Source organism: Xiphophorus hellerii, chromosome 20, assembly GCF_003331165.1.
Source record: "Xiphophorus hellerii strain 12219 chromosome 20, Xiphophorus_hellerii-4.1, whole genome shotgun sequence".
In the NCBI taxonomy this organism is placed as follows: domain Eukaryota; kingdom Metazoa; phylum Chordata; class Actinopteri; order Cyprinodontiformes; family Poeciliidae; genus Xiphophorus; species Xiphophorus hellerii.
The window spans coordinates 29,959,358-29,980,863 of record NC_045691.1 but is presented as its reverse complement, the minus strand read 5'-3'; the positions used below and the strand labels follow the sequence as shown (position 1 = coordinate 29,980,863).

Genomic DNA, 21,506 nt, shown 5'->3' with positions numbered 1-21,506 from the left:
GTAACACGAGAATGACTTACCTTCTGCTCAGCAGGTTGAGGAAGTAGTGAGGGAAGATTAGACGGAAATAACAGGTTAGGTCTCAGATTAATGTGGCTCCCATTAATAACATCTTAAACTACTTACATGTTTGGACAGATTGCAGCTCCTCATGTCCACATTGTACCTACAGTTTAATGAAACAGAACATTTCAGCAGGTCTTATAATAAGATTCAGGTCAACAAAACCAGGTGGATTAGACAAAAATATTTTTGAACTGTATATGGCTGACATGCAGCACTGATAGCAACAGAGAGCTCCCAAGTGATTGTGAAATAATTGGACATGGCTCACACCAAAAGTTATTTAAAGTAAATTAAGAAAACATATTTGTGAATCAGCAGCAGAGGAAAAGAGGAAAAGCCCCTCTGGAGCTCATCATGCTGTCTGAAGTCTTTCTCTTCCTGCCAGAAGTGTTGCTTCATTTCCTCCTCTCGAGGCGACCGACTCCCCCCAGAGGCTTCATCTGCAGATAAGCCATCAGGGGCGTCTTTGAAACAGGTTCTCTTCATTTCTGACACAGAAAGCTCTGCTCGTGTGTCAAATAATACACCACAGAAAACGCAGAGTCCCGTTTCTCGCTCTGGATTTGTCTGTTTTCGTCTCTGCCTGGTGGCAGGTTTGGGTTTTTAATAAAGCCTGGGACGAAGGAAGGCACCGCGCCCGGGGCTATTCACCTGTTAGCCTCTCCTTTTTCACTTCTCAGTCAGACTTTTCACATGTGGAGATCGCTAATGATGCTGGAAAGCCCGTTTTGTGATTTTGAGCAGAATCAGTAGTAAGTATGGCGCCATGGGCGAGGGAACTGATCTAAGAGTGACCCATAACTCCACACAAGCAACAAATAAACATAACAAACGGAGAAAGGACTGGATTAAAGTAAAAAAAAGTAAAAAGGTCGATCTATAAGTGAATAAGGAACAAATAATCAAAGCATCATGTTTACTTTAACTTGGATCCCCAATCAAATTCTCTTTAGTTCACCATACACTCCTTATCTGATACTAGTTATACCTTGAACTAACTAAAATGATTATATATCTTGAGAGAGTTTATGTTTTTTTTTTTTTTAATGCTTTTACCACAGTTGCTACTGACTAGAGCAGCTTCTAGGAGTATTTCCACTTACACATCAAAGCGAAGGTTTTGTTTCTCTTCAAAGAAGTAATCAAGAACAAACTTCCTCACAAAGTCTGGGTTCAGGGTGTTTTCAATCACCTCAGTTCGGCCAAACTGCAGAAGAAAGGAGACAAGAAAAGCAACATGTCAGTCCTAATCTAAGCGACAGGCCCATCACCTTTTGGTAGTAGTGAGCGTCCGGAGGCATCCTGACATGTGTCATCAAAAACAGCATTTTATTCCCCCAAAAAATGATATTCTTATGGCCTCACATGATGTGCGTCTGTGGATGTCAGCGTGCGGGAAAGATGGCCTCTGACTCGGTAACCTGAGGTTTCAGTGACCTCAACAAAAACAACTCATTCTTCGTTGCCTCTGAATTTTGCAGTTTTCTTATGATGTACAGAAAAGTCGGCACCTCATCGCTGCACCACAGATGGCAGCTCCGGAGAAACTCCTTCGATCGGAAGACAACTTCAGCGGCCGCTTCGTCCAAAAATCCAACGGTGCGCCTCTGAGTCCATGAGAGGCGCTAACAGTTAGCCGCTAACCGAAACACACGTTCTGTCTGAGCATCCACACGAAAAATAATAAAGTTAGTAAAGTGTGATGCTAACCAACCAATAGGCAGAAGTTGAAGCCATAAGACACCACAATCCTCATTTGCCTAATGAGGAGGGCTTATTCAAGAAATACGAAAAACTAAATACATACAGTCCTTGACCAAAATGCATGTTTAAGGAAAAGACTTGTTTTTATTTTTAATTATGTCAGTTTTGGTCCTCCATAGGTGCCATTTCCTGACGTAATGAGGGTCAGTCAAACTATAAACAGCTAAGGTTCTACTGAAGGACTGCAGCCATAATTTTTTGAGCCATATTGCTACAGAACCTCAAAGACGTCGACAACTTCCTCAGCTTTTCCAGCCTTAGCTGCTTGCATTTTGACCCTCATTACATCACAGGGTGGCGCCGGCGTTTGATCCAATTTCTACAGACGAAAACAGCGACACTCTGCAATGCCACGGAATTTATAATAGTCTGTGAGATTTATATACTGTCAAAAGGTTTCGTGTAGAAAAGGACAGTAGTTTATCTTTTTTAATCAAGTAAGTGGTTTTATTGTGTCAGTTTAAGGCTACTGCTGCTAACTCTACAATCACTAACCAAGTCTATCCTTGTTGCACTCGGTCCTCTCTCTTTGTTGTGTTCTCTTTCATCCTTTAAAACTTTAAAACTTGTGTTCCTCTGTTAGATGAAGCCAGCAAAGGAGCTTCTACTGCAATTAACTTCTTTGTCTTTTCTCTAATATAGAAAGTCTCTCCTTCACGACAAAAACACAGAATCTTACCAAGTAATTCTGGTCTGATTTCTAGTACAAAATATATTAATACATTTGTAATAAAACAAACTAACTTACAAGTAACTTTTCAGCAAGATGTAGGAGCTTGTTTTAAGTAAATAATTCCTTATTATTGATTTTTTTTTTTTAAATGTACTAGTTACGTTGGCAGATAAATTAACTTATAACAAGGAAAAAATGTCCTGTTATAAGTGAAACAATCTGCCAATAAAACAAGCACATTTTCATCAATAATAAGAAATTATTTACTTAAAACAAGCTCCTACATCTTGCTGAAAAGTTACTTGTAAGTTAGTTTCGTCTTATTTCAAGTGCACTAAGATGTTTGCTCTAGAAATTAGACCAAAAATACTTGGTCAGATTTTGTGTTTTTGCAGTGCGGATCAGTGCTCCTTTCAGCTGCTCGTATTTGTGGTATAAGTTAGCCTATACGATCCTCAAATGTCTTTTGTGAAAATCCTAGGAGGTTGTTTCAGTTTTGATCGATTTGTACCGAAAAACCCAAAGGAATTGTAGAATTTCTGTAAATTGTTCATGATATCAGTATCATTTCAGGAAGGCATTTCTACCGCTTCTAGTTTAGAGTAGTTTTGTCCAAAGACCATAGTCGCCATAACACAGAGGGTTTGATATTTTTACTGTTGTTCACATTGCATCACGTTCAGTCGAATGTGATGCAACACTAAAGAAAAGAGGTCTGCGTGCGACATTTCATTCTCGGTGAATTTATTTCGGACAAAAGGAAGTTGCTCGCGATGTACACTGTGTGAATATCCAGGCTCACTTGACAGTGCTGCACTGAGAGCATGAACGCAACGTGGCAGCATGAGGCAATCAGGGGAGACTTTTCTCTATTGGACTCTGCTGCATCGGCGATGAACCATCTGCAGCTTCTGGAGAGAAAGGAGGACAGTTCGACAGATGACACGAGAGGAAAAACTGAGCCTGTCCCGATGGATCACGGAGTTGGAAATCACAGTGACAGCCACAATGTTGTCACAAAACGTCAGAATAAATAGAGACGGGACATCTCTTCCAGGTATCTGCCAGAAGTCGCTGGAAAAGTAGGTTAGATTGGCCGTATGCCTCCGTGTGGACGCAGATCGGGCCTGCAGTGAAACGAGCTAATGAAGCGAGGGGAAGAAGAAGGCAGGAGTGTCACTTAGCATGTTTAGGGGAACTAATAATTTTTTGCAGCACTGAAACTAATCTGTTTGGAACACTACGCCTGATCTGAACATTTTCATTTGGAAGCAGCTGAAACAAATCAATCATTAATTGATGGATATCCAATGGAGACAAGGGCTGTGTCTTGGCCTTTTGAACTTTTAACTGGCCATTTTGAAGAGGAAGGTAAGCAACCTGAGTGAAGATGCCCCCCACCTTCTTCAAATCAGACAAAATTGGTGTCAATCAACTCGACTACGTTTGTGCTGGTTTGTGGAGTAAATTTTTTTGTTTGTGCTGCTTTGGCTTTGAAGATATTAATGAAAGTTTAAAGGTCATTTAGATTTAGTAAAAGTGGGGGAGGGGGAGCTGGTTGACATTTTGACCTTTAAACGTTCATTAATATCTTCAAAGCAAAAGCAGCATAAATAAAAACATTTTTTGCGCAAACGTAGCACAAACATTTGACACTAATTTTGTCTGATTTGAAGAAGGTGGGGGAGCAACTTCACCCACGTATGTTGTTTTAAAATTACACATCCAACATTCCTACCACTGAAGGGAAGGATTAAATATTCAAATCTGAGAAGAGTTCATGTCTATCCTTCATTGCACATACCAGTGACTTATTAATATTGTTTTAACTTTCCTTCCTGTCCGTTCACCAAATTATTTCCAACAGTTCGCAGCAAAAACACAAAATCTCTCCAAGCGTTTTGATCTAGATTCTATTGCAAATATTTTAGTACATTTCAAGTAAGACAAAACTAACTTACAAGTAACTCTTCAGCAAGATATAGAAGCTTATTTTAAGTAAATAATTCCTTGACATTGATGAAAAAGTTCTAGTTCCACTGGCAGATTGTTTCATGTATTACATGGGGAAAATGCCTGGTTACAAGTGAAATAATCTGCCGATGGAGCTGGTTCTGGTACCTGCGTTGTTTGTTGTTGGCGCAGCAATAATCCTCTCTTCCTCCTCATTAGTGTGAAATTTTGGTGACTCTTAATTGTGTCAAAAAGCGTCTGGAGCCAAATCTGTCAATGTGTTCAGCCTGCCCACACACCACGAGACAGAGACAATAAGCCTGCCACAGTGACTCAGACTGTTTTCCTTCTGTCCACAAACAGACAGCTCTGCATGCAGAGGGCTGCAGTCCAGGACAGCAGCAGGCGGAGGAAGGAGGCGCAGGAGTAGGACCCGCAAGCATATCTGAGATCTCCAACCACACACACACACACACTCCATCCTGGCAATTCAGGCCTGTAGGAAGATCCTCACCTCTTCACTCAGGGTTTATAAAAATAAAAATGATCTCCTGCCAAATAATCTTTCGCTGCACTAATTAATGGCAACAATTTTTAACAAAAAAAAAACAAAGAAAGTTTTGGGTCACATCAGTGACAAAGCTCATAAAGAAAGTAATGTTTAAGAAGCTGGAAAATATTTTCTCACAATGAATAGAGATGAATTTCATGATTTTTCAGTATTTAGTTCTTATATACGTATATTTTTTTATTTATTTATTTTTAAGTAGTGGCTGGTCCATAGGGGGCGCTGGCCTCCCTGATATGGAAAGGGAAAAATTATCTAAAAATAATATAGAAACATGATTTAAATTTTCTATTAGCCTTTTTTCCTTAATAGTGTGTATCTAAATGTAATCTGAATTATTTACACAACATTTCCAACTTATTCAAACGGGAATTTCCCCCAACATCCTGTTGACAGTTCTCCTTTGGGACGCTGCTGATAGCAACCCAGTAGCAGAGCTAAGTAGCTACTGGATCTCACGTGACACACTTCTGTGAACTTTGTAGCAGACAGCCATCTTGGCAGGCACTTGCTATAGAGTTGCTATGACAATAATAAACAAGCTACAATACTAGCATTCACTAGCCTGGTGCTTGGTGAGAGCTAGTTCTAGCTTAGAACTACCTAAGCTAGAACTAGCTAGTTCTAGCTGGCTCTAGAACTAGCTAGTTTTAGCTAATTCTAAGCTAGAACTAGCTAGCTTACTTCTAGCTTAGAGCTAGCGCTCACCATTTCCCAGTTGAACTGATCTCCTACCTAACTTATAAACAGTACAAGTACATGACCCATCTCTGTGTAGCACTAAGATAAGTATCAGTGATATTTACTGTAGTACTTGCTGCCGAACTAGCACAGTCAGCTAAGGTAATGTAGGTTTATCTGCTAGCTAAAACAGACATGTAGCCTGCATGTGTGTGTTGCTACATTCTGCCAGTCACCAGAACCTTGTTATTTAGTCTGTACGTTCTTTACAAATCCGTTTAAACATTTATTGTATGCAAACATAAATTTCAGGTTGCAAAACTGATAATCAGTCATGAACGTTGCTGTGGTTTTGACGCCTATGCCGCTCTGATTAGCATAATGCTAATGCTGCTCTTAAGTGGAACCTGTACCTGGCTGTGAGGACAAAGTCGATCCACTGAAAAAGTTAACGTGTGTTCCTGGCGCTGTTTAATATTAAAAACTCACAGTTACACTCCTCCAGTTATAATTTGTGTCAAATCATTGTATGACATGGTAAACACAAATTCAATCCCATCTAAACTTGACATTGTTGTAAGATTCACTGTTGGTTCTTTTATTTAAATAACTTTTCTAAATTGCCATATTTCTAAATTGTCATGTATGATCACTAGCCTTAGATAATGAAAAGTCTTGCTTTACTGATGAATCATCGTCTTTCACACCTTGAAGATATTCACATTTCTTTAGCCAGATAATTTAACACAAATTACATAGCATTATCATATTAGTGGCAATTGATACAATTCACCCTGCTGCTAGCAGAGTAGATATGACTGGTGGTAAAATTATTTGACTCATCTACGGAGTTTGACAGAATATCTGTCCTGCCTTTTTACCAAATCAACTCACCAAACGAACAGCCTTAGCATGTATTAGATGTCCTGATTTTAAAACTAGAGATCGAGGTCTTTCAGTCTGTGGAACCAGGATCACAGAACAACTTGTGCTCACTCGTTTGACTCTCTTTGTGACTGTTTGTGTGTGAAAATCGCTTTAGTAATGAATTTTCTTTGGTCAATTAGGAGTTAGAGTGTTCAGAGACATAATTTGACTTAACCTGACTTATGGAAGTGCAGTAATTGCATCTGAAGATAAAAGAAAGCAAAACTAACTCACCTCTCTCCACTCTTTTGTACCCAGACCTTGAACGTACAATACGACCACTGAAAAGAGAGAGAAAGGAAAAGAATAAAGTGCTTTTTTTAAGAGTTAGTTTAGGTTGTCATAATGTTCAGGCAGGAAAACATCACAAGCTACAGCTAAATCAAAGGTAAATGGTAATAAAGAAACGGGAGGGTCTGTGAAAGAGTTCTTTCAACAAAAACAATGTGATTGCAGTTTTCTGGTCAATCGCCGATTATCCATCCATCCATCCATTTTCTGTTCACCCTTGTCCCTAATGGGGTCGGGAGGGTTGCTGGTGTCTATCTCCAGCTACGTTCCAGGCGAGAGGCGGGGTCACCCTGGACAGGTCGCCAGCCTGTCGCAGGGCAACACAAAGACATACAGGACAAACAACCATGCACACGCACACTCACACGTAGGGAGAATTTAGAGACCAATTAACCTGACAGTCATGTTTTTGGACTGTGGGAGAACATGCAAACTCCATGCAGAAAGACCCCAGCCGGGAATCGAACCCAGGACCTTCTTGCTGCAAGGCAACAGTGCTACCAACTGCGCCACTGTGCAGATTACAGATCTTTAAAAAGCCTGGCCTGCCGATTCCGATATTGGCTGATACCAATTTTTTTGTCTGAAATGATAAATACAGCAAGAAAGTTGCTGAGTTGGGACCAGTGGGGTGATTGTTGTTAACTGTAAACGTGCAGACATGACCCGGAGGGCAGGTCTGTCAGTCAAACCTCTCTAAAGGGAGAGTTGAAGAGAACAGTGGTTGGTTTTGAGACTTTTGCTGAGGTAGATAAGATCAAAGATTGGCTTCACATCAGCCGATCACTGATCTCCCAAAATTAAGAAAATCGGACCTGATAAATCGGGGTACTATACATTCTGGAGACCTTCCAGAAAATATTTTCTGTCTTCAGTGAATAACTTTTTTAAATAAAGTGTTGCGCTCCATAGCGGCACAGACGAGTTGTCGGCCACAGCTGAGTGAGCACCGGATCCAACCAGGCAACTTCTATGAAAACCTTCTGACTCAGCCACAGGTTATCATACAGCACATAGTAAATATTACATCATTGTATCAATAGGCTCAGTTTTTCTACGTAAAGGCAAATCGATATTCTCTTTATGGCAACCGAGTTGCTAAGATTGCAACAGCATTGTTTATGGATGAATATCCTTTAGTATAAAACTAATTCTGTTGAGAGGATATGGAAAGAACGTGGCACCACCACAAACCTACCAAGATCACCTACTCTCCAACTAGGCTTCCCCCGGTTAGTGTAAACCTCCATGCTGTCTAGACAGCATTTTGCAGCAGACTACTGCTAGCCTGGTTGATGACAGCTTCTTTGAAGTCGATCAAGCCCAAGAAGGATCGAGTCAAATGAGAGACAACACAAAGAAAAGGACAAGGCTTAACCAGCAGAGTGGAAGCTGCTAACACAGAGACTGTCGGCATCGTTCTGCTGGGTCGTTGCTCAGACGCTCTGCGTCTCCTCGGGGCTCCTCCAGGTTCAAAGCACTTCCAGCTCAAATTGCTCCTTCCTTCTGCTTCTGTTCTCCAATTGTGTTCACAGGATTTTGCACATTTTGTTCTGTGAATGCGCTTCTGCCCTCCCTTCTGTCTGGACTCCACCAGCCACAGCGACGGGCCCGATTCTATCCCCCTTTTCTAGTCCTTCTTACCTACAAATTCTTACCTACAGTGTAGTAGGTAAACTACGGTTTACCTTGAACCCTTTTCACATCACAATTAAAAACCATTTAACAAAGAGAAGCAAGACAGTAATGTCATGGCAAAAGTAACACACCCCTTAATGATACAGTGCAACTCTGAACTCTAGAGTTAATCAAGAAGCATGTAGCAGCTTTGGCTCAAAAAGGAAACATTCCTGCTTTCTTCCAATATTCTTCTCTAAAGGCTCAAAGTGTTGGGAAGCCCCTCCGGTGTACCCTGGTGACTCAGCAGCGGGGAATGTCTTTTTTTGGTTTTTGATGTTCAGCAGTTATGTCATTTCCATTCTTTTTCCTGTAGGCTACTGGCAGCTATGAAAATGGTAAATGGCCTTCATTTGTTCAGTTCTTTATCAAGTCCAGAGGACTCCAAAGCGCTTAACACTACATTCACCCATTCACACACTGATGGTAGCAAGGCTGCCATGAAGCAGCGCCACCTGCTGGGCCCTCTGACCACCAGCTGTCATGAAGTGTGGTGGATGAGGTGGTGAGGCAAACGCGGTAGACCCAGGTTGTAGAAAATAAATGGTGATTTAATGATGACAACACAGATCCAAAATCCACAAACCAGGCAGCACAGCTGAGTGGAAGGCTAAGGCTCAACACTGGTAGCAACTGGTGAATGAATGGACAACTAGACATAAACGGCAGACTGGTAAGAACGATCGACAAGGACCCGACGAAGAACAAGGAACACAGGTGGGGTTAAATACGCAGAGGGTAATCACGGAACAAAACACACCTGGGAGCAATCGAGGGGTAGACAGGACAACACAGAGACACAGAAATCCAAAATAAACACACAGAAAAAACTCAAAATCCTCACAGTGAAAAACCCAATCCTGACACCAGCACAAACAGTACAACAACTGGTGGATAGTCAATTCATCAGTACAACAAAATTATACTCCAGTAAGAGTAGCAATACTTCTACATGTTTTTACTAAAACAAACTGTCCAAGAAATTCCTCAAATCAGAGTAACAAAGTAACTGATCAAATTATCACTAATTTAAAATTTAAAAATTGCATAATCAGACGGCCCAAAATATAAATCAAGAGGACATTTTGGTATTTTAAGGACTAAAATGACAATAATTTGTATACAGTAACAAAAATAACAAAATCATGCAAAATAATTTTTTTCCAAATCAGTTCCTTTCAATAAAAAAGAAATCTGAAACTTTAACAAAAAATGCAGCTGTGTGTCTGTGTCCGGTGAATTGTTGGTTAAAACATGTTTGTTCTTCATTCAGTGGGTGAAGAATCCAGACATTTCACTCAAGTAAGAGTAGAAATACTTCATAATAAAATTACTCAAAAAAAGAAAAGTAAAAAGTACAGTGTAGTAAAAATACTCTAAAAAGTACTTTTTTTCCAAAAGGTTACTCTAGTAAATGTAACTGAGTAAGTGTAGCTGGTTACCACCCGGCTCTGATTGTGACTAACTAAACAGCTGATTGAAGGATTTCATTTGAGTCGGATTTCCAGTGTTTTAGTCGGTGAGTAGGAAAAGTTGAGATTAAAAATGAAGACATAGTTAAATGAAAATCTATTTTTGAGAAGAAAGTTAATAAATCTGGCCGCTTATGATGTAGATGTGAAGGCGTCTTAACACTTCAGAGAAGGTAGCGTAAATATGCTTCATGGCATGGAGTATAAAATTAAATATATCATAAATTGTTTCTGTGGAAGGAAAATGAGAGTCAGTCATGTATTCGCTGTAAAAGCTGTGACATTATCAGACTATCTGGACACCTGGGTAAGCCTAAGAGCCCCACCCAGGGACATGAAAGAGTTGAGGGGGCAACGTGACCACATCCAGCCTCCCCCTCGTCCCAGCAGGGAACAACTGTTTGAAGGCCTGGACCCGTCTAACACACCGCTTACCTTCCAACACGGTTCTGTGCTTCTCCAACTGGATCCACAAAGGAAAACAAAAATGTCTCTGAATCTAAGTGCCACTATTCAACACCGGTTCTTTATTCTAACAAGTGAAAAATGCTCAACTGGATTTGAGTTTCACTTCCTCATTGAGACTTAAAATGAATTTTTGGGTAAAGTTGTCCTGACATAAGAGCTCAGCTGTCATGTTCTGGTTTGTGATGGACCGAAGTGCAGAGACTCTCAAACTAGAAGAAGGGTTTAACGAAAAAATAAATCAGAGACTTGTGAAAATACACAGCAGTCAAGGAAAGTGAACAGTAGGATACTTCTCATTAAATCCTAAATTACCTGTCATTTAAAAATAAAAATGTAATGTGTCATGTATGGCAGAAACTCAAACAATTGGTTCATACTCAGCAGTGAGTTTCCTTTGATTAATAATAACTGGAATATTATAAATTGTAGTTTGTCTTTCAACATGTTTTACTTTATTTTCCCACCTTGTTTTTGCTTTTTCTTTTTTTTCCCCCTTATGGAAAAGCATTTTTCAGTTTCACCGTTGCTGAGATGTGCTTTACAAGTAAACCAGCCTTTGCCTAAAACCTTCGATACAATTGTGCAATCACAAAAAAAATTGAAAAACCTGTTGCGCATCACCAAGTTTTTAGTCAAAAAATTAACATGAGGATATTTTCAAGGTCATTTGAAAGTGAAAACGTATCTATTTTCTGGACAACCAGTGAAGCAGAACCCGTTCCCTGACAGCGCCGTCTTTTCTTGAACCTCCTTTCTCTGAGTCGCTATCACTGTTCTTTTCTCTCCAAACGGCTCTTTCAATTAACCTATTGTTCACCATCCACTGCTGCCTCTGAAGGGGCTTTTTCATGCTGCGTGGGGCCAACAGTCATTAAGTCTGTCAAGCTCCAGTGATTAGTAATCCTTTTTTTTCTGTGTGAAGCTGCTTAATTCAAACTCTGTGCCGGCTGACCCTGGAGACGCAGCCTTGTGCTCACTCAGAGTGTTGTTCCTTTAGATGCTCCAAAGGTTACCGCGCGACTGCAAGTTCGCAGAGATAAGGTCGATAAAAACAAACACATCAGGTGTTTCAGAGTCTGGGGTTCAAACACACCAAACGTTTCAAAGTTAATCCAGAGTTATAATCACATGTTACTACCCAGCTGTGCTAGTAGGTGTATCTGTTCACTCTGCATAATTGATGTGAATGCAATGTTTTCAAGAATGAGAGCACAATAGATTGTACTATATTCTTCTTCACTTTGCACCACTGGACCAGAATCTGCTAAGCTTGCTGTCTATGTTATGTAGCAACACATAGCTGAGGCCAGGAGAACTGATACTGTGAATGGGACAAAGGAAAGCTTACCTGGATCTGACTTGGAGAAGGTGTCCATGTCCAAAAGGTTTCTACAACAAGAGAAAATAAAACTATTAGAGTTTAGTAGCCTAGATGATCTACGAAGATGTAGAACAAACAGATTGAAGCACCCTTTTATCCTCACAGTCATTGGCTTTGGAAAAACATCCTGTAGACTTAATGCTCTGACTTAAGGTTGCTATCGAATTACTGCAGTCCAGTTCTTTTTCAGCTCTTTTTTTTGTATTATTTACTCATTTTATTTTTTCAATATTAATCTCAGATGGATCTTAACTTTGTCTTAGCAATTGTCATGTTGCCACTAATTGTTGCCCTGTAGGGATCTAAAGTGAATTGGCGTGAATCAGTGTTTTGTATATAAAACGTTGTTGTTTGAGCTAGCTAGCTAGCTAGCTAGCTAGCTAGATAGATAGCTAGATAGATAGATAGATAGATAGATAGATAGATAGATAGATAGATAGATAGATAGATAGATAGATAGATAGATAGATAGATAGATAGATAGATAGATAGATAGATCTGATGCAATAAGTAATAAATCAGTTAATCTCATGATAAATTAATCCGAGCTCAATAATTTCCATTTACATTATTTATCATTTTTCTTTTCTCTCTCTTTCTACGAACAACTGAATGACTAAAGTCTTCAGTCTGGTGATTTGGTCTCAACTAGACCTTTTTATCAGGGCTTTGTTTACAGAGAGTTCATAAGTCATTTTATTTGTTTCTGTTGTTTGGTTTATTCATTTTCAATATTAAAATTTTTTTCCAGTGTTAAATGTTCAATAGGATCTAACGTTCATTGATCTGTGAGATCTTGCATTATTACGCCATCACCATTATATTACCACTAATATTATTAATCTTAGAGAATTTATCTCAAAGCAGAAATCCGTTTATCGTCCGAAAGATATTCAAATCTCAGTGGCAGTCCGCTGCTGCTTGTGACTCCTCAGAATGTCAACTTCAGTCATCCTCAGTCCACAGACAGCAGTCTTGTTTTTGTTTCACTCATACACGGTTGACGTTTATACAAAATGCACCTGGTGAAGCTAACGTGTTTTACAATTTCCGGTCAATTTATGAAAACCTGTTGGAGACCGAAGGCATTTCTTTCCCCCAATCGGCCGTCTATTAATCGCCCGGCTCAGTATCTTGAGATGTTGAACCCTTTGCAGCGTGACTCCGACAACATGGCAGAGGCTCTTCAAAGTTCGATCCCAAGCAGCATCAGATCTTCATCCTGCCTTCATGTTCTAATGACTGCTTTGTGTTGCCTGCTGTGTTTCTCCTGGGACGTAGTATTTGAAGTTGCCAGTTAGGATGTGATGCAACAACTCCCACATTTATGAAAAATAGGGGGCAACGAACCACAGGAGAGAACAAGCAGCTTTTCTTGAGATCCCAGAATGATCGCGTGTGCACACAACTAGGACGGATGTCTTTTATCTGAAGAACATTATTAATATTATTTATTTATTTTTATTTTTTTGCTTCTATTTTTGGTTTCACGTTTTATTCAGAAAGAAGATAAAAACTCTTTGAAGCTTCGCTTTTTTTTTTTGCCGTAATAATCTCCTCAGATGACAGAGGTGTTTTATTGTGAGGCAGCTTCCTGTCGCAGAAGGATTGTGACCGGTATTCTCCGGTCACAGTCAGGGAAAATACTTTAAAATAATGAAAAACATTCAAATTGATCAGTTAATACCTACAGTAAATCACAATATGGATGACAATACTCTTCAGGAACAGTCAGTGACCTAACATGGATCCAATAATAATAATTATTTAACATTATCTCGTCACTAGTATGAGACTGTAGAACTTCGCCGCATTTCACTAATATGTCATCATCATAATATCAGCACATGCCAAAGTAATTGTTTACAGAACTGTCTGGAACGTAATATTTCTTTGCAATTATATCTCAAGTGTTATGAATTGATTATTTGAAATGCTGATATACGTTTTGTACTGAAGGAGTCGCCTTGCAGGAGAAATCCAGACCAGAAAACGTCAAAGTGAGAACAGAAAGAACATATGAGGAAGAAAGTGAATTTATGATGACCACCATTCCAGTTTTTAACAGAAAAATATATCAGTCGTATGGTTTCTTCATACTGTGCAGCTGCCGGTAGATAGATTTACATTTCACATAGTTTCCCTAAAGTATTACGACTAAATCCAATTACACACTGTAATCCAATAACAGAGCTAGTTACTGCAAATATCGCCAAGCTGCTCTGACTGTCATCAATCAACTGATGTAATATTGGAAATAATCCATATTTCCTACACTTGGATAAATAAGACTCTTAAAGTCTTATTTATAAATCAGGTCATCTTTATCTTTGCTTGAAATAATAACGGTAGCTCAGAGAATAGACTTTAAAATACTGTCGCTAGTTTATAAATCACTGATCGGCTCTGCGCTACAATACATTTAAAAACCTTCTGGCTCTACCAAACATGGCAGAAGCAGCTTTCAGCTTCTATCAAATCTGGAACAAACTTCCAGAAAACTGCCAAACAGCCGAAACACTGAGTTCCTTTAAATCCAGACTAGAAACCCAGCTGTTCAGAATTGCTTTGGAATCACAGTAAATGAAACACTGACCAACATATTTGATGTGTGTGAGTTTGGTGATGGCGGTCGACAAAATGTGACGTTTGTTCAGTCGTTGGCTGCGCGGGGTTGTCTTCATCAATTTGTAACCGCTGTGTTTTTGTTTATTGGACGGCCTTGCTGCTGAAATGTGACACACAAATAAGCTTCATTGATGGACTGATTAAATAACGGTGGTGAGGAATCTGCCGGTGAGGTTCACACGCGTGAAGTTAAATAATGCTCTGATCGTTTCGCCCAGCTCTGGACGCTCCAGGGCGGACGACACTCTCGCCTCTGGCCTGACGACTGCCTTAGTTTGGACAACCAGCCATCCACAACCCTTCACAGACGAGCAGACGTCGTCGGGGACCCGAGTCGTTCAGGGGTTTTGATTTATTGATTCTAGTTTCTATTCTAGTTTATTATTCTGTGTTCCTTGTTAGTCGTTTTGTTTCATTAGATCAGCCTTGTTTCTGCTTTACCTTCTTTGTGATTCTAGTTTAATTGTGTTTATTTCTTCCCTGTGTCTAGTTATTCTTTGTTGCTGTCAGATAATACTGTCGCTGCCACCGGTGTAACACTAAAATACCATAAAATAGGAGGTCGTGGGTGGAGAAAGAGCAGAACACTGAGGGGGAATAGCGTCGCTGTCCAGACTTTTATTCAACCGCCATTTTAACAGAACAGAACCACAAAGAAGAAGGAAGCAGCGCCTCTTAAAGGCACAGCACAATTCCCTCTATGAAATATCTTTAGTAAATAACTGATCTTGTATGAAACCAAACCAATTGAAAAGGAAAAATAAATAATATTTTCTACATAATGGAAGAAATGAGAAAACTGGACAATTACAGCAGGGCTCCCCATTCTGCTGGGAGAAGGCGGACATGTCCAGCTGTGGGCTTTGTTGGCAAAAAGCAACATAAACTGAAAGTTAAATGCCAAACAACTGAGCCTATAGAAAGTCATGGAGTAATGTCAGACGAAGAAGTTGGGTTTCTATCAAAAGTATTCGTACGTCCTTGAACCTTTCCATGTTCTTTCCCATTACACCACAAACATGAATATATTTCATTGGAATTTAATGTGGAAAGAAAATTATACATGACTCGAAACATTTTTTGCAAATAAAAATCTGAAAAGATCAGAATATATTTTCGTGCTTCTGGTTGTAATGTGACAAAATACAGAAATTCCTTCTGCTTCGCACCTCATAAAGCTCTGCTCATAGTGAAAACAACAAGCCCCCCCGAGTCAGGGGTGCATGGATACGGTGCTTGGGTTAGTAAGTGTTTGGCTTGCAAGAATATAGTAAGCAATTTAAAGTGAAACTCTCTCATTTCTGCAATCTTTTGCACTCAGAAACCTTCACCGACTGCAGAGTCGCACTCAACAGCAGCCGGCGAAGGTTTCCGCACGGCAAAAACACAAAATCCTACCAAGTATTTCTAGGTCTAGTTTCCAGTTTATATGTGTTAGTAGGCTTAAAATAAGACAAAACCAACTTATCCATAACTTTTCAGTAAGATGTAGGAGCTTGTTTTAAGTCAATAACTCCTTAATATTGATGAAAAAGTGCTAATTCCATCGGCTGCTTATTTTACTTACAGGCAAAATGTATTGTTACAAGTGAAGTAATAGTAATAATACTTATTCATATTCTTAAAACAAGCTCCCAAGAATAAAATATTTGCACTAAACCAAAAACACTTTAGCAGTATTTTGTGTTTTTGCAATGTGGTCGCACTGAGCTGGTCAAATAAGATCTCGAGGAGGACAGAGAGGTTTTCATTTCTATAAGACAGAAAGGAAACCCAGTTGTACTCTGCAGCATCTAACCCACACTCACACTGGTGCATCATCAGGAACAGCTGTTGACACGCATAACTCCACCAGCCCGTCACCGGGAACACACCAACTCGTTTTTCAGAGCTTCCTCGGTGAGGCTGAGCCTCCAAATTGCCGCTGACAAGTGATCAAATCGTATTCGTGTGTTTACACGGCAGAACAACAATCTGTCATGGCTGATATTCCATGTCAAACACCGGGTCTGACAACATGCAGGCATGGCAACAACAGAGTGTCGCTTCGTCTTCAGTCATTGGCACATAAGCATATGTGGTTCTGCCGCTTGGTAGTCGATAAATATGTCGCCGACTTGGGTTGTGCAACACAAATAAAAACCTGAAGACGAAGCACAGAGAATTAAGAGGGCTGGTTCACACATTCAGGTCATAACGACTGCATCATGTAGAGCCTGTGCAAGTCAAACTGTTGTCTATATCAAAAACTGCTGACAGTTTTCAGTAGGAAATTTCAAAAAACAGGTTCATCCATCCATTAATTGCAAGGTTTTCCCCAGAAAACCTGCTAACCCTGGTGGTTGGTGGTCACTCATCCAGCGACCCGTCGTGTTTTTGAGTTAAAATAATGTTTTAAGTTGACAGAAAATTTTAAAATATCACTTGATAATGATGTGCTATTGGAAGACTGGAAGATTAACACCTTTAAAATCTTTAAAAATGTAAACATTTTAAAAAGACTTAAATCAATAAGCAATACTTAGCCTGGTGGGGGCACAAGTAAAGCCTGGTGGCCCACCAGGCTTATAATACACTGGGGGAAACTCTGGTTTTTAAGTCGAGTAACCCACCCCTCTGCTTGTCATTGTGCCACCTACGCAGCAGACAAGCACAAAACGATGAAAATTTAAAAACCTTTGAATTTTTACAAAAATTATCAAATGATTTTTATTTATACTAAGAATCTGATGTTTGAATGAGCAACCAGATATTTTCAACTTCTGTTTTTTTTTTCCCCCTCCATGTCAGCCTCATCATTCACATGGTAGGACAAGATGAGGAATCCTCCGTATTGAGTTATAAGATCTCAATCCAAAAAGAAAACACATTGTGGATTTGTTTGAACAGGAGGAAGATGCAGCTGCATGTCACCGTGACGTTGATATCAACCGGTACGTCCAAGCAGAGAAACACTGAAGATGCTGAAAATTCCAGCTTTCTGCTCCAGACTTTTGGCTAAAGTCACTCATAAAGTTACTCAAACATGCATTTCGACCAGCTTTGGGTTTTCATCGTGACATCGATGTTTGATCAAAGGATCTAATAGAACCAGTGTACGCTATGTTTATTACAAGCCAGGAGGATCAAAGCACACATAAACATCAGTCGTCAACTACGACTGAAAATCTAACCAGAGGAGGAGGTTGCTTCACTCCTCTGGTTCTGGAGCTTTTCCTCTGTGATGGACAATTATGGGTTTTCTCTTCTATTTTTATCCCAATATGACACAAAGGTGCTGTAGAAAAATGACAAACACTCTAAGTAGATCTGGGCTATCAGTAGCGGTTACCTTCCTGCCTGCAAATTAATGACTGCGCTTTCTGTACACAAACGTGTATAAACCCGAGCCTCGGCAGCATCTCATTTCCCCGCATTTAATCCGTCCAACCTCAAACCTCTCCGTCACACATATTGTTCGCTCAGAAAAGGAAGCAACCTGCATTTCCAACTGGCTTTGAACGGCAACAGCACATCCGAGGACGTGCCAGATTAACTGAGACATTATGCCTCAGCTATTCACTGGATCTAAGGGTGGCTAAGAGTCGGATCAGGTGTGTTTTCATGGAGGCAATTTTGGTGCAAACGTATTTGTGACTTGTAACCGTGAAGTTGAAGTCGGACAGAAAAATCCCATAACCTCGTGACTGCCAGGAAAAGCCGTGTTGTTTCGTTATTCTTTTATAAAAACTTTCCCAGTTGTTTAGAATGTAATAAGAGCACTGAAAACATTTCTATTCTCAAGCTGCGATGCGTCCACATCAGTGGACATTGGAACTCCAGACAAGTGGGACTGGACTTTGATGCCGATCATTAAAGGGGCAGAATTACGCATTTTCCACCCACATTGTGACATTTTTGTAGCCCAATCAAGTAACTATCTTAACTTCAGTTATTATAAAAACCCTCTATATATCAAATATGACTTAAAATAAATTTTACTTTGTAATTTAACACCTTGAAATCGGGCCTTTGTTTCTTTAAAAAGTCCTGCCATTTCAGAAACTCCGCCCTCAGGAAGTCATCACAACATGGCTCCTCCATTAACCCTTTAAGAATATTTTTACCAGCGTTGCACTGAGAAATAAATCCTATATTGATGTTCAGTTCCACCAGGTGTTTGCTAATTGCTGCTGGCTAGTCTGAAGGAGCTGAGAGGGAGAGCTGCTCTGTGAGACGGAGTCTTGAAAGATTGAAAATTAAAGCTCTGAGTAGAAGCTGCGAAGACACCGTGAGGTTCACCCAGGCGTTTTCGCACAGATGAATGGTTGCCATGGAGATTAAAGGGTTTCTCAAACATGCATGAAAGGCAACACTCCCACTATGGTTTTGATGAGGGGATAACATTGCAACACGACGTAACGCTCAAAAAAGTTGATTCTACACAGAACCTGCCGCCTCTTTAAATTCTAAAGGAAAATGGCAAAAAGTCGACATAAGAACGAGTGAAACTTCTAAATCACTGCTTAGTTCTGTATGGAAACGCACAACTTAACCTCAGTTTAGTTTTGATCATTTTCATTGAACACACCCTCTCTACATTTTATTTTTGTCCTGTGTGTCACACGCAAGCGATGATCAGAATATTTACATTAGAAAATGAACTGAACAAATATTTTAAAAACTTGATGGAGATCACCGGGCCTCTGCCTGTCGTCGTTAAGTCAGCTTTAGTTACCGGCAGGAAACCAATCTCAGCACAGTGAACCTTTGGCTGCTCGTCAACATAACAGGAAATGACAGTGGAGCACCCCCCCCTCCCTCTCCCGATCCAGTTTATCTCTAACAGCTTCAGACCTTCAGGCACCTGGCGACAGATGTAAATATACCTCACTGTGACCAGGAATAATTCATTCCTGTGTTCTATTATGTTGGGGGGTTTTCCCACTCTACACTCAAGAAGATTTATTTTTAATCAAACCCTATTAGGGGTGAAACGATTACTCAAATTAATCGCGATGAGTCGATTATTGAAATAATCGTCAACTAATTTAGGTTAACTGGGGCAACCAGAGCCATGTTGTTCGTATTTATAGCAGCTCTACTTACATTTTTGTATCTAATAATTCAAGAATATTAAAACATTTGACCACCTTCCTTTGCTGTCTGACTGAAGGGGGGCCATACCAGGTGTCCAGAGTCGGGTTCTCTCCCTGGTGGTGGTAGAAACCTCCTCAGCACGTCAGTGTTCTGCTAACCAGAACATTATTTAACCTAGGAGTGCTGAACTAGAACATGCAGCCATTGAGGACCGACTTTGGACACCCCACGCTCTAAGGAGTAGTTTAGATAGATTTCTCCCAGGTGTGATAAAAGTCAGCCTTGTGGTTTCAGTAGGTAACATGCAGCCAGCCGAGCAGAGGCGCGCTATTCTGGAGCTCTTCAGTGTGGACTCGATCAGAATAAATCCACGCTCCTGTCGGTTACTGCCCACCCCACACCCCCACGCACTCCTACACCCACAGCATATTCTCGTTTTTCCCTTTCGAAGCAAAAGCGAGCAAGAAGAAGAGTTGTTCTGGACGCGAGAGCGGGTCCGTGATATAAATAGTGAAGAAGCGGAAAAGTCTCGAATGGGCAAAAAAAAGAAAGAAAGCAGAGTGAAAGGAGCAGGAGCGTGGGGACTGGCTCCCACTGAAATGTTCTGGCGAACAGGTGGAAGCGTGAGGAGGGCTTACCTGCAGGATACGGTGACTTCAATTTTGGTCGCAGGTACAGTGGAGTTTAGAGGGTCGAAGTCTCCTATAGTCGCCATAATGAGATGCTTTAATGTTTCCCTGCCTTCAAAGTCCTTTAAATTGTCCCCCACATCCAGCGCTTCCGGTCCCCTGGCTCGGTGGATGCTGCTGGCGGCGAAAAGAGAGCAACTGTGGGTGAAAGCATACCTGAGAATCTGCTTTCATTCACAGCGAGGGGGAGCAGAGAGCAGAGAGGAGAGGCAGGCGGGAGGCAGCAGGCTGCATTCCCCACTTCCATCACCAGAGGGCGGCAGAGACCCTCACCAATCCCTCCAGCTCTCTGTGTAGCAGCTAATGCTATTAACCAAGGGAAGCCACTGTAGTGTTTCCTCTCTTTGTTGAATAATCTTACAAACGCCTGAAGTCAACATTCATTTCACCTCATTCGCCGACACTTATGCTAACACGAATATTTCGGTAACACTTTAATTGAAAGGGTGTGTGTGTGTGTCATACATAATGACATTTTTAATGCAAAGTTTGCACTTTTGATGGACTTTTAATGTAAGTTTTAATACAACTTTGGTTTAAAAGTGTTATTTACCGAATGACACTTCATGACAACAGACAAACATTAATGAAGACTCATGTTCACGACAAGTCACTCTTACGCACACCCCTACAAATAAAGTGTTACCATTTCGAATAATTTGTGAAAGGTGCAAGCAGCATTGAACAGTCTTTGCACATGACCACTGTCCAAAAAACGGAGGTTCTCGAGCTTTAAAGCTTCTTGAGACACAAAATATAAGAGGGACATGACTCCAACTCTTGGTTAAGCTTGCAAGCATCTTTACGAAGTCCGTTGAAAAGTGAAACGATGAGAACGAAATCAGAAACAGCCAATGTAATATGTAATAACCAACATGTTGATTTTATTCACTTTCGTTTCCTGTTTTTACTTTTTACAACAGTTCTAACAGTTGGTGACATTATGGTATTTAGGTTATCTCTGAAGAGGACCTCAGTACCTCACACCTACATGTTCATGATCCCGAGAGGTTCCAACCCAAAGTTTGAGAACTACTGCTCTAAACTACCCTTAGGTACAAGTGTGTGTGTGTCCAAGATGAACCAGCCCACAAGAACGACATACGGACATTCCATGAAAACACGCTCTGAAGAGTTGCATTAGTTCTAAGTTTTTTGTATCAACAGTTTTGCATAGAGAGGCAGACGT

General features: G+C 40.4%; 1 protein-coding gene across 1 annotated transcript in view; it reads right to left on the bottom strand.

The window, feature by feature from the left end:
- The window catches only part of LOC116710232 (copine-9), a 53,507-nt gene extending 32,021 nt beyond the window's left edge, over nt 1–21,486 (bottom strand). Inside the window, exons 1-6 of the mRNA XM_032549150.1 lie at nt 20,267–21,486; nt 11,889–11,929; nt 6,867–6,913; nt 1,170–1,273; nt 127–166; nt 21–23 (exon numbers count right to left, since the gene is read on the bottom strand). Coding sequence (XP_032405041.1) covers nt 21–23; nt 127–166; nt 1,170–1,273; nt 6,867–6,913; nt 11,889–11,929; nt 20,267–20,343 — 312 coding nt within the window. The 5' untranslated portion in view covers nt 20,344–21,486. The remainder of the gene's footprint in view (nt 1–20; nt 24–126; nt 167–1,169; nt 1,274–6,866; nt 6,914–11,888; nt 11,930–20,266) is intronic.
- Between the last annotated feature and the right edge of the window lie 20 nt (nt 21,487–21,506).